The sequence below is a fragment of the Excalfactoria chinensis genome, chromosome 1, assembly GCF_039878825.1.
Source record: "Excalfactoria chinensis isolate bCotChi1 chromosome 1, bCotChi1.hap2, whole genome shotgun sequence".
Lineage (NCBI taxonomy): Eukaryota > Metazoa > Chordata > Aves > Galliformes > Phasianidae > Excalfactoria > Excalfactoria chinensis.
In genome coordinates this window covers 127,833,743-127,846,763 of record NC_092825.1, presented here as the reverse complement: position 1 = coordinate 127,846,763, position 13,021 = coordinate 127,833,743, and the positions used below count along the sequence as shown (strand labels likewise).

Here is a 13,021-nt window from a genome sequence, read left to right as displayed (position 1 = left end):
AGCCATACAAACACAAACCTTTTTTGCACACCCAACTTGCTAGGACATTGTGGCACTAAACAATCCTCACACAGGCCTTGCTGATACATCAGTCTTCTACTAACCGCAGTCACTGGGAGAGTTGTTAGCAAAACTAAACTGTGTGAAAATATTGGTTCGATTTCAGCTGATTAAGGCATGTCCATTGGCTTTAAACTCAAAATCAAAATACTCTTTTCAGCAACCAAGCAAACAACTAAAACAACATTGAACTTCATGAAAGTCATAAGTTTAACTTCTACATTAGGATTTGCTTTCATTTTATTATTGTATTGCAATACGTAACATCCTCTCCTATAGCATCATTTCTGCTATATATCTGCTACAAAGGCAATAAAATTAAAAGGAAACAAGTCATTGGATGAGAACCATCTTCCCAAAGCACACTTCAAGGAACATAGCCATGTTATTCAAAGTACAAACACAGTATACCTTTTGCATGGAATTTATATCACAGAAGAGGAGGAAAGTAACACCACTCTTCCAGCAGGAATATTTCTTTCCTATGAGGGTGGTGAAGCACTGAAGAGACTGCACAGAGAAACTCTGTTTGAGGTGGAGGTGTTCAAGGCCAGGCTGGACGGAGCCACAGGTAACCTGATCTGAAGGAAGATGTCCCTGTTCATAGCAGGAGTTTGAAATTGCAGGGTCTTTAAGGGTCCTTCCAACCCAAACCATTCTGTGATTCTATGATCTTCAGATGTGGAAAGCAGAATTAGGCCTGTACTTACTCTGTATCTGTGCAAGGCAAGTTTGCTTCTAATTCTTACCACAACTCTTGAATTTAAGGGTTGTTTTTTTTCATAATACCAAGCATAAAGCAGTCATAGACCATTCCCTCTCTCAGTATTTCAATCAGATCAATAGATGTTTTGGATCAGATGTAGTTTACTGTATAATTTGAAAAACTTTGCTATCCAACATTTTTGAAGTGCATACCCTGCCAATCCAATCTCATTAAATAATTACTACAATCTGTCCTTCTGTCATTTCCTTCTACAATTAAGGTTGCAGTAAAGAACAGACAAAAGTCCTTTTTATATTCATACCTTCCAAAGCACGAGACCACCTACCTCAATTACTCTCCTCTGGGGTCCTGGCAATCCCCAGCACTCTGCAGCTCTGCTCTAGTACTTTGCTAAGAGAAGGATTGCTATTATCCAGGGAAGCAGTGCAGGAAAGTGAGAAAAGCATGGCTTGCACCTTGAATCCCCATATATTACTACAGAAAATAGAATGGGCCTGGCTTTAAGGAAAGGTAGGTGAGACATGGCAAGGCTGGAAAGCATTTTAGCTTTAAAGATGACTATGACCATGCACTAACAGCACCAGGATACCATTCCAGTACAGTTCTGCAAATCACTCCTTAACACACATTAGCACACACACTCTTCTAGCAACTGGAACTACGACAAAATAAAATCTAGGCTCTAATTCACTAAGAAGAAGCCACCTACAAAACAGAACTCCTCTCAGTTACATTAGTGAAAGGATCAGCACTTCACATGGTACTAACTGCTGCTAAAATTCCAGCAAAACTACTGAGCCTTCTACAGTGTAAGCTTCAAGTCTAGTCACTTGAAGTCCACTGAAATATAACTGTATAGAATGAAGTGGCCTAATTGCTTCATAAAAACGAGCCAGAACTGCTTAGTTTGCTTTTAATTGAATTTATTTAAATAGGATAAGGCTACTTAAAAGACAACTCTTTACATACAAAATGTACATTACGTTAAAGTTTGCTGTACTCAAGTACAAAAAAAATGCACAAGTGTTTAGTAAAAGGGAAACAGCACACAATTTCAAAACACACACATTCTTACCATTTTACAGCATTCAAGAAGTGCCTTTTTTGTCGTAACAGTGAATGGAGAACTGTCAGTACTGAATTAAGCTACAGGTTTTGGTTTTAACACTAACCAATCTAAAAAAAAAATGTAAACAAGTTCTCAGATCACTACTGACAGCTTCTTTTAGTGAGTTAAGTGGATTCAGAAGTGGATACTAAGTCTGGAAGCATTATTGTTATTTACCATCCATATCTAAAATGGATCTAGATGGGCTTCACCCTGAGCCACAGAGATTTAATTAAAAAGTTGCCATCAACTTGATTCCTGTCTTATAAGAGCACTCTCAATTGATCCAGATGAAACATCAAGTTCCACAGAAAACCAGCATTCACCTTAAACAACCACGGGAAGGAAAAGGAATAAAAGAGTTAGGGAGAAAATTGTGCAACGACATACACTAATGCTCTCAAGGTACTTCTTTTGTCTTCCTGATTTATCCATCTCCAACTGTTAGTAAGTTGAGAAAGCATTGGCATGCATTCCATCAGCTTTCCCCACATTTTATCAGTATGATTGTAACCAGGAAAACAAGCGTATTTGCTACATCGGCACATTTTTATACTTTCGCACGCGTAAAATATACCTTTGTGTATAAGACAACATGGCACTAATCCATTCACTACTTCCTCTCAAAGACTCCTATCAGACAGTTTAATATCATACTACCATCTGTGCATTTATTTCATAAGTCAGTAAGAGAAACTTCAATTTGAAGTAATGCTGTTGAATAGTTCATCTCTTATTACCAACCTAACTTGCACTGTGAATTCTACACTCATATTCTATACAACAAAAAGGAAACAAAGTTGACTCAAACTACCTTATTAGCAGAATGGTCAGTTTTTTTTCATCTAAATTAATTATCTTTTTTGTAATTAAGAACACTCATGGGATCCCTTTGAATCTCAATAACTATTTTAACTACTTACCCAGAACTGGAACAAAAAGCCAATCTTACTGAAAACCAAATAAAACAAGAAAGAGCATTTATGCGTGTGACCTGTAGGGATGTGCAGGAGATGAACTATAATAATCTTGATAAACAAAAGCAGAGGGTTTAGTATATCGTAATATTACCATCTTTTAAAGAGAAAATAAATTACTTGGTTTAAAACAGTAGATGCTCTTAAGGTGACTGGTGATAATGACTTCAGATTTAGAACAGGGAACTGTTAAATGTGTTAAAACTTCACAGCAATCTGAATCCCCGTGAGTTTTAAAAAGAAGTGTACCTAAACTGCTCAAATATGACTTATCTGTTTGAAAATATGGAAGTAACATTTATGTTTTGAGCACCACTAGCAGCTTCACGGCCATGTAACATGCTGGATTTTCTTTTTTGCTTCTGTAGGCTTTATGTCATTCTGGAAAAGAAGAAAATACACAAGTATTCTTAGACGTGTTGCACTAAGTAAACATTAGTGATTAACCTGCAACGTGTAAAATTAGCACTAATTATCAATGTACTCAGTTTTTTGTTACTTAAGCAGCTTTCTACTGCCATCTTGTGGAAAAAGTCAATATCGCAGTTCCTCCAGAGGAGACTGAACTAAAACCAATGAATTTAACTGCATGCAAATCATGTACATCTTCTGCTTTTCCTTAATCCTTAAATTAATTATGCAAAAAATACCTCGTTTGGAAAATTACGCATCTTAGTAACAGGTACAAATTAGAGCTTTAAAACACACATCTGAAGTTACTTCAAACTGCCATCTTAAAACATGTAAGAATATATGATTTTATAAAAGGGGAAATAAATCAACACAAAAATAGAAAATCAATTCGCTTCTGTCAAATAGTAAACATCAGGAAAAGAAGCATGTTCTCCTTTGTAACAATCTGCCTAAGAGCACAAAGTAATTGCCAAAGCCTGAGATGAATTCATCTTTCAAGGGCTGCTCCTCTCAAGAAACAAGAAGACATTAACTCTAAAGTAGAAAAACTGGAGATTTAATCGGTGAAACAAATACCACCACCTAAAAGAAGAAAGAAGTCTGAGAAATTACAGTTTTAACTGTTCTAGCAAGGAGAGTAAAGACAGCGATTTATTCAGAACATCCTGAAACACACTAGTTTTGGCATGATCCAGAGATCTCTCTTCTTAAGAGTTTACAGCTGTAACAAATGTCAAACCCTGAGAGGTTGTAGATAATTAGACCATCTACCTATCATCAATAGGCCCCACTATATCGTGTCCCTTAGTACAACATCTAAACATTTCTTGAACACCTCCAGGGATGGTGATCCCACCACTTCCCTGGGCAGCTCATCCCAGTGCCTGATTACACTCCTGGAGAAGAAGTATTTCCTGAAGTCCAACCTGAATTTCTGCTGGTACAACTTGAGGCCATTCCTTCTAGTCTTATCACTAGTTACAAGGGAGAAGAGCATGACTCCCACCTCACAACATCCCTTCAGGTTGTTGTAGAGAGCAGTAAGGTCTCCCTTGAGCCCACTTCTCCAGACTAAAGAATCCCGCTTCCCTCAGCCACTCCTCACAAGGCCTGTGCTCCAGGCCCCCTAACACCTCTCTCCATACACACTTCAGGGTCTTGATTCTTTCTTATAGTGATGGGCCCAAAACTAAATACAGTACTAGAGATGCAGCCTCACCAGGACTGAGTACAGAGGGATGATCACTTCCCTGTTCCTGCTGGCAACACTAATTCTGATACAAGCCAGGATGACTTTGGCCTTCCTAGTTACACTAGTGGTTCACGTTCAGACAAGCACTTACCAGTACACCGAGGTCCATTTCTAATACACAGTCATCCAGCCACTCTGCCCCAAGCCTGCAGAGTTGCCTGGGGTTATTGTGGCCAAAGAAGAGGTGACAGCAGTGTGTTTACGTACTCATATTTAACAGAAGTCTAATGGAACTTATCAAATTATGCAGCAAATATATTTCCTGAATTCCTTCACATAACAATTTAAACATATGGACAGAAAAATCCCTTGCATTAATTTGTTTGCATCACGAAGCGATACGACACAAACAGAAGACTTATCCCTAACTTGAAGCACATCTCAATGTGGTACTGGCCTGTTATTTCGCTTTGCTCCTTGCTCACCAACAGGCTCTTAGACTGATAACAGTTACACCAAAATAAAAGACTACTGCTGCATCTTCCTCTCCAACTTACAGCCATGTTCAGCGCCAATCCTTACATTTTCAAAAATATGCCCTTCTGAAGTCACATACCCTGCCTTAGTTCTTCTCTCAGCTTATCTCTTCAGCATATTAGCTTCATTCTGCTCCACCCATAGCACAGATCTGTTCTCTACTTCTAAATTCTTTGCAGATAAATCTAACATTCAGAATCAAGGTAACTTTTACCTTTACGATTAACAGCTCAGTCGCTTACTCCAGAACAGAGGCCTTTCCTTCAAGATCTCAACATCTTTCAGGAGATCAGGTACCCAACTGAGACCACCAAAGCTCAAAATGAACACTCAATTTCTGACTTCTCACTCAACTAATATGGTTTGTTGTTCTCATCCCACAATCTAGGCAACTCTCCAGATTTTCATCTCTAATTCCTGCCTCTCACTTGCCAATTCCTATGTGAGATTTAAAACAGATGGCCTTCTTCCTCTAAGGATACACTCCACAGCTTGTAGCATCTCACTTCAGTTCCTGCAACATCTCCTCCTTCACTCTGAAAAATTAAAGCTTGTCCTACTCAGTCATTCAAGTGTGATTTTTACAAATGTTGTCATTACACTTTTCTCTTCCCAACTACAAAAAACAGACCAGCATGTTCATGCCATTCTGTAATACTTACAATATAGTTATTTTGTTTGCTTTGTTCAACTCTATCATCAGCAACGCCTTACATATTACCTATTCATTTTACAAAGACATGCACGCTTTCTACATAACTGTCTCTTAGAATCATAGAATCACAAGGTAGGAAAAGACCTACAAGATCATCTACTCCAACCATCCTCCCATTACCGTTGCTACAACAAACCACTAAACTATATCTCATAGGTCCTCATCCAGACGCCTCTTGAACACTGCCAGGGACGGTGACTCCACCACCTCCCTGGGCAGCCACACCAGTGCCTGACTACTGTCTGACAGAAAAAGTTCTTTCTTATGTCTAGTCTAAACCTCTTCCATACTGTTATACAGAAGCTTCCCATAAACAAGAACTTCATTTCCTTTTCCTTCCACCTCTCCCAAATCAGTTACTCCTTTGCCTGCTTGTAAATCTTCTACCATTATATAATATAACCTTGGAAGCTTTTGCAAGGGGCTACCTTTAGATTCTTCAAGTTTTGATAAACTGAAACAAGACATTGACCATACATACCGGCAAATCAGATTCATCTTTTGGAACAGATCTCTTTAACTTCACAACAGTAGTTCCCGCTACTGAAGATAAAGGGTGTGTCTTCAGACTAACCAATACACTGCTATTAGTCTTTGAAATATTGTTCTGCTTTGCCTCATTATTCCTCACTTCCAGCTTAGCGTCCATTGGTAAACTGGAGGCTGAAATGTATGTTGAGGCATTTGAAGGAGCCGATAATCTCCTGACAGTATTAGCGATGCTTCCAGCTGGGGGAGGTTTTAGCCGATCAGTAGCTCCATTCTCTGTCTTCTTCACCTTTATGCTTGTGCTTGTTGAACTGCCATCAAAAACAATTAATGGCCGTTTCCTTAATCCTTCCACCGCTGTAACACTGTAAACGCAAATTGGAAAATTATCAGAAACACAAGTCAGATGTTTCAAAAATAGCAGACCCAAGACAAGAGCAGTAAAAATGAAAGCATCTGGCCTAAAGTAACGATGCATCCCAAAATACTGATCTTAAACACTTAGTTACTTTAAATTCAAGGCCAGGTTGGATGGGGCCCTGGGCAGCCTAGTCTAGTATTAAATGTGGAGGCTGGCAGCCCCCTCGGCAGGGGGTTGGAGCTTAATGATCCTTGAGGCCCCTTCCAACCCAAGCCATTTTGTGATTCTATCAAATACTAGCAATAGGAACTACTTCTAAAATAGAAAGGAACAGAGGGGGAGGGGATAGAACACAAAGGAGGTCAAAGAGAGTTGTGTGAGAAACTTCCTAGGTAGACAACTACAGTAGTACATTGTAACGGTGTACCCCTATACCACTGTAGCTATTTCAGAATAACAAGGATACGTGTTAAGTAATGCCTCAAAAGGTATTTGAGAAAGCGTGAGCCATCTTACAAGAACAGGCTTTAACATTCTGATACTTATAAATTTTTCTGATTCCTCAATTGTTCATTATCAGTGTTAAGACAGACAAAATAAAAGCAAAACAAAAAAAACCCTATGAGATAAAGAACAAAACCATTAAGAAAAAAAAAAGCATACATCTTTTTGAAATAAATTGTTGAACCCTAAGCTTACTTAATGCCTTTTGAAACATATGTGTCCTTAAGTCCACATCTAGCCAGAGCTGCCCAATTCAGTAAAAACTAATTTAAGGAAAAGAAATACTATCAAACTAATATCAAAACTGTAGTTAATATCAGAAAACATCCTGACAGGCAAAAAAGCCAACAACCCACAATTCTATCATACTAACTCTACCTGTACAGAAATTTAGAGATGTAAAAACGCATTGGTTTAGACCAGCAAAGATAAACTGTGCATATCTAACAAATTACAAAAAGCACAAACAATACTATTAAGTTATAATGTCCCTATGTAGAAGCTTCAGTTTTCAGTACGCACTTAATGTTCGGTCATCTCACATTACACAGAAGAATAAAGCTTGAACTACAGCATTTTCAGCAATGGAATACATTCATGAGTTTGTACCTTTGACAATATCAACATTAGAAATCTCAACAGACTTTAAAAGAAGCCAGGAGAGACTTGTTTGATTTGAAACGTTGGATCGGTACCTATGGATCAATCTCACATCAAAATAAGAAATTATACATCTCTTGTATAATTTCTACCATGACCAGCAGTTTCTTAAAAAAGGAAAGAAAGGAGTAACAGTTCAGGGTCTCAAAGCCCAAATCTCTAGATTTGCTTCTACATTACTATGTCTTCACAACGATACACATCACACAATCCTCCTCTTTTTCTATTCATCAGGTTCCCAGAACTGACACAAAGAGAGACCTTAATTTCATTTGGTACATTTGTCAAGAGATCAGACATAACTCTGCTAAATGTGCTATCCATTCTAAATGTGGTTTCTAGGAGAGCTTCTAAGGAACATGATTAGCTTCCAAGGCTGGGAGCATTAACTACCCACAGATAAGGTTTCACTGAAACAGCAGCAGCAGTTAACTCATCTGTTAAATTAAGGAGCCTGATTTCACTCAAGTCTAAAAAGCTGATGTATACTTCAAAAATGAAACACGGTACTTTTTTGCTCAATTTGATTTTGTCCAAGAATTTGCTACAAACTACGTGAAATATGGGATGTTTTACCTTTTTCGGTCACCTTTCTTAACTTAAAAGCATCTTCCCTACTGAATTGTGTTTGGCATTTTTGCATTATTTAAGCTTGAAGACTGGTAAGTCAGGAACTAACTGCAATTCTAGCAGGATTGTTACTGTTTCTAAACTGAATTTTAAAGTTGTAGAAATAAGGCGTAAAAGCTGTGATATCTGATTATGTTATTGGGATACAACATGATACTGCAGCTCAGCTGATAAACAGAAAATCTTCTAGGATGCGTCATCACCATCAGGATAACTAAATTCAACATATTATTAAGTTTCAGTTGAAATTATTAATGTTTTGGCCTCCCATTCACCACATCTAGAGATATGCAAACACACACACTGAGCTCTGCTGATCAAATCCTCAAGCCCCATATTAACCCTAGCACACTACGAAAAGCACTACTTTCCACAGAAGAATGCAACTGAAAGCTCCTGTTATTTAGTCAGCTTATCTGAGTTTCAAATTGAGCTAGCAGCACATTTAGTTAGTATATTCGACTTACACTTAACTTACAGCCTCAGAATATCTAGGAATTTTGTTTTGTATTTAAAACCAAGAATGCCAAGGTCTACTTGGCACATCATATCAATTCTCCTTAAGCAATGAACGTAACTATGAGAAAAAGCCTATCCTACATCTCGTACCAAACAAAAAGGTGACTGGACTTTCTTGATTCTTGCCATGTATACAGCAGAACTGAAGCTTTCTCTGGGCAGCTTTTATTTACCTTAAGTGCTGATATTCTATTATCTGCTTCCAGTTCCCTGAAATTAGTAACAGTAGCAGTAAAATCTGCTTAACTATTCTAGGTAGTGCTTTGCCAATATATTTTCAAGTAAGAAAGACACAATTCAAGCAAAAGTAGCAACTGCCAGAAAATCTTAATGTCTAATATCAAAGCAAAAGATTAAGCTTGGAAATCTAGATGTTAAGTACTAATGGCCATTAGTAAAGAAAAGCAGACCGATAGATTAAACAAAGCTACTTTCACAGATTATTTTCCCAGAAAATACTAAACTAGTTTTAGTGTACTGAAATAATAGTGCCTAAACTTACTCTACATAAGACATGAGGAAGAAGCCATTGCTCCCATCTAAAAATAAGCACGGCCTCCTTCTCCCAAAAACACCCAGGCTGCTATCTTCACTGCTTTGATAAAAAAAATTCTTTTCCACCTATTTTAGCACACCAACAGTGTCTTGCTATTTGAGACGCCACTTCACGCTTTTATCTTCAAATTACACATAGACCAAGCTACAAACAGACCTTTTATGCACGCTGTGGGGGGAGGGAGTGTAAAAAAGGAAAAAATACCAAAAGACAATTTAGTATCCTAGCCATTGGTTTAGAAAATAATATATATTCACTTGCCAGAATTTGTCTAGCTCTTCCTTATTAGAAACCTTGGTAAGGATAAAGCAGACTCATGAATTTAACAAGCTGTAACACTACAAAAACATACTGTGAGAATTTATGTCCACCTTTCCTTTAGCATTTATTGATAGAATTAAATCAAACTCCCACCCATACATATCACATCTAAGTTAAAGTCTTGGACAGGCAAAGGCTGGGGGGAGAAAAAGAAAATTAGTTAAACAATCTCCTGAGAAGATTTTGCTTTCTGATCAGATATAAACAATGGTTTTAAATGTAAGGCAGAATAGTTCTTTCAGGAACATGATGCTCATTTTGAACTGGACACATAAAACTGCTGCAGCACACTCTCCTGACTCAGCAGACCAATTCTGTTCAGTGAGCAGTCATAGTTAAATATGCTTCTGGTATACCTGTCTTTAACGCCATTAACATGATTCATCTTAAAAGACGAAGGAAATAATCTACTTTCTCTTTATTTTTCTTTTCTTTAGAAAGCATTTTGAAACATACCCATAAAAAGCAAGATACCATAAATAACATCTAGGTGACATAAAAAAAAAGATTATTTCCCTTTTTCCCAGTATCACAGTAGCAGAATCTAACATTTCTGACAAAGATCTAACAGCATTCTTTATAAACTGTAACAACATTCAAAACCTGTACAAGCTGTAATAATCAGACTGATAAAGAGCAAACTAAATGATTTATTTTTTTTTTTAAGTTCTCCAACTTATCCCACTGAATGTTAAATTACCTTTTATTCTCACTTTTAGGCTCATTTTGCTGTCTTTTCTTTTCCATCATTTTCCCCCATCTACTTTTTGGTAAGTCACGCTGAGGCAGGGGAATGGCATGTTGAATATAGAGATCCGTGAGCCCATCTTTGTCCATCTTTACGTCATTTCTGACCAATATATTCTTCTGTGGGGAACAGGGGAAAAAAAACAAACAAACAACTGTTATTACGACAAATTCAAAGCACTAACAATTTAATGGCAAAATGTCATCATTCAAAAGTCTTTCTGAAGTAGAGTTTAAGATCAATACACTGGGCTCTAAAAGTGAGAGCGCTCCAAGGTTGAACTATGTGGGAGGCCATAACTGCCCTGTGCCAATGATTGCCATTTCCAGACAACTCTGAAAACAATGAAAACAACCCACTGAACACTAAAGCTTCAGGCAACCAGAAAAGAACACAGCACCTCTGCTCAAATACCTCTAACAAAGAGAAGCAGCCATCAGGGACTGAGGACACAAAAGAAGACAGAGAAGAACACACAAGAGGAGTTAAGTGAAAAGATAACCTAACAGCTAACTTTCATAAAAAGAAACCCTTACGTGCTAATCCCCATGTCCTGCATTTCCCACTGACTCATGAAAAGAACCAGGAGGGTCAAGTGTAATCCACACTGGAAACAAGAAAAGTTGAAACTAGGAAAGAAGCCTCTGTCTAATGGCCATTACCTTACTCATTATGCATGTTCCACTGCCCTAGTATGGATTTTTTCTATAGGACGATTTATCTGAAGCATTCCCTGCCCCCATCTTGGTTCTCCACAGGTTGGAGCCCACTCGGAGGCATATCTACTCTGTGTGCAGTGCCTCTTTTTAAGAGTGGTTCTCCAGTCACATCCCCAAGAGCTTCAGTTTTTCATGGAGAAGCAGGATTCATCTTTCTCTGTGTATTCATCTGCCATGATCCCTGTGTCTTTTGCTTCTCTAGACACTGCCACCCACTGTGAAGAACATCTGAGCAGTATCACATGCTACTGATTAAGTTCTGGTGTGCGACGTGTTGTTTTCACCACTGTCAGGCAAACGGACCCAGCTGTGACCAGCACTGGGCAGTTCAGTACCATCCCCCACACAGGTTATCCCCACAGACCATCATTATGCCAACTCTACAGTTTTTTCCCCAGCGAAAATAGTAATACAAGTAAGTTACAGACCTAGTATTAATAACTGAGATTTTTACACACTCTTAAATGCACTGCCTTGAATCCAACTACAGCACTGGAGCTCTTTTTACTACTTCCAAAAACCAGGCAACTGAAGCACAGTGCAGTTCAAACTCCCAGATGGAGAGTGCTCCTTCCCCAGTTCCCCACATGTAAGGTGATAAGATTCCTAGTACCTGTCAGTTATAAGAGAATAGCAGTTTTCTCTCTACTCATATGCAAGGTTGTGAAAACAAGCTTTTGGTACCTCCTACCAAAGTTATTAAGAGAAAAAAAAAACAAACACGGACTTCATACGCACTAGGCACCATCAGTAACAGGTCAGATCTCTGCTACCACTGGTTTTAATAATGTTTTATGACTTCTAATATGGACCTAAAATCTGTGCACTCCTGTGCACATAAAATACATGTTCAAGAACCAAGAGTCAGACTCAGTGATCCTGGTGGATCACTTCCAACTCAGTATATTCAATGACTCTATGCAAAAATTCAGCAAGCACACACAAAAGCCTTCGATGACTATTGCTTCACTCCCCTCAAACTTGAAGAACTCCAAATTACACCCAGTGAAACCTCACCTATTCAAAATAGGCTGTAGCTCAATTTCAAACTCAGATTTTTCAATTAGGTACACTTAAAAATTAGCTTCACTAATTACATAGTATGCATCTACCAATTTTAAGAGAGAAAAAGCCATCTCTTCACAAGTAACATTACCGTACACAAGTGCTGCTTCATAGATGTATCAACTTGGATTATTACTCTCCAGCAGCTACAGTAGCGTTCAAATACAGCTTTCTGAAAACACACGGATTGCTCACAGGTTGCACATCTTTTAAAAGCAAATATTCACCCTAAAGAACACAATCACCCTTTCTTTTTTCTTTCCTGAATCGTTCTTGCTAAGAGTGACACAAAAACCAGAAAGCAGAGAGAAACTGTGAGACTTGTTCCAGTATGAGCTTGGATATAAGAGTTTACCTGCAGAATACAACAGGGAAATAAAAGGGACAGACACAACAACTCGCATAGCCGAAGGCCTCCCCCCCTCCAAGGAAGGGTCAGGGCTACCTTCCACTTCACCCCACCCCCTCCACCCCGTCCTGCTCCGCATTCGGGCGATACCCAGGCACACCTGCTCCAGCGTAAGCAGTAGGAACTCCTCCGAGAGCAGTTCCGGGTGCAGCAGCAGCTCCGAATCCGAACGCCCCGACACACGCTCCTCCTTACCACCACCCACCCGACCCCCTCTCTGCGCCGCCATCTTCTTCCCCTGGCGGCCCAGTTCCGGTCTCCCACAAGGCAGCCGGGCGCGGGGGGGGCGGGTCTAACGGCGGATGTGACG

At 38.9% G+C, this 13,021-nt stretch overlaps 1 protein-coding gene across 1 annotated transcript; it reads right to left on the bottom strand.

Annotated features, from left to right (window-relative positions):
- Positions 1–19: 19 nt before the first annotated feature.
- Positions 20–12,983, bottom strand: C1H2orf49 (chromosome 1 C2orf49 homolog). The gene is made up of 4 exons (XM_072338886.1): positions 12,812–12,983; positions 10,471–10,637; positions 6,212–6,584; positions 20–3,253 (listed from the first exon to the last, which is right to left on the bottom strand). Exons 1-4 carry the CDS (start codon positions 12,938–12,940, stop codon positions 3,197–3,199), a joined length of 726 nt encoding a protein of 241 aa, XP_072194987.1. The 5' UTR covers positions 12,941–12,983; the 3' UTR covers positions 20–3,196.
- Positions 12,984–13,021: the final 38 nt, after the last annotated feature.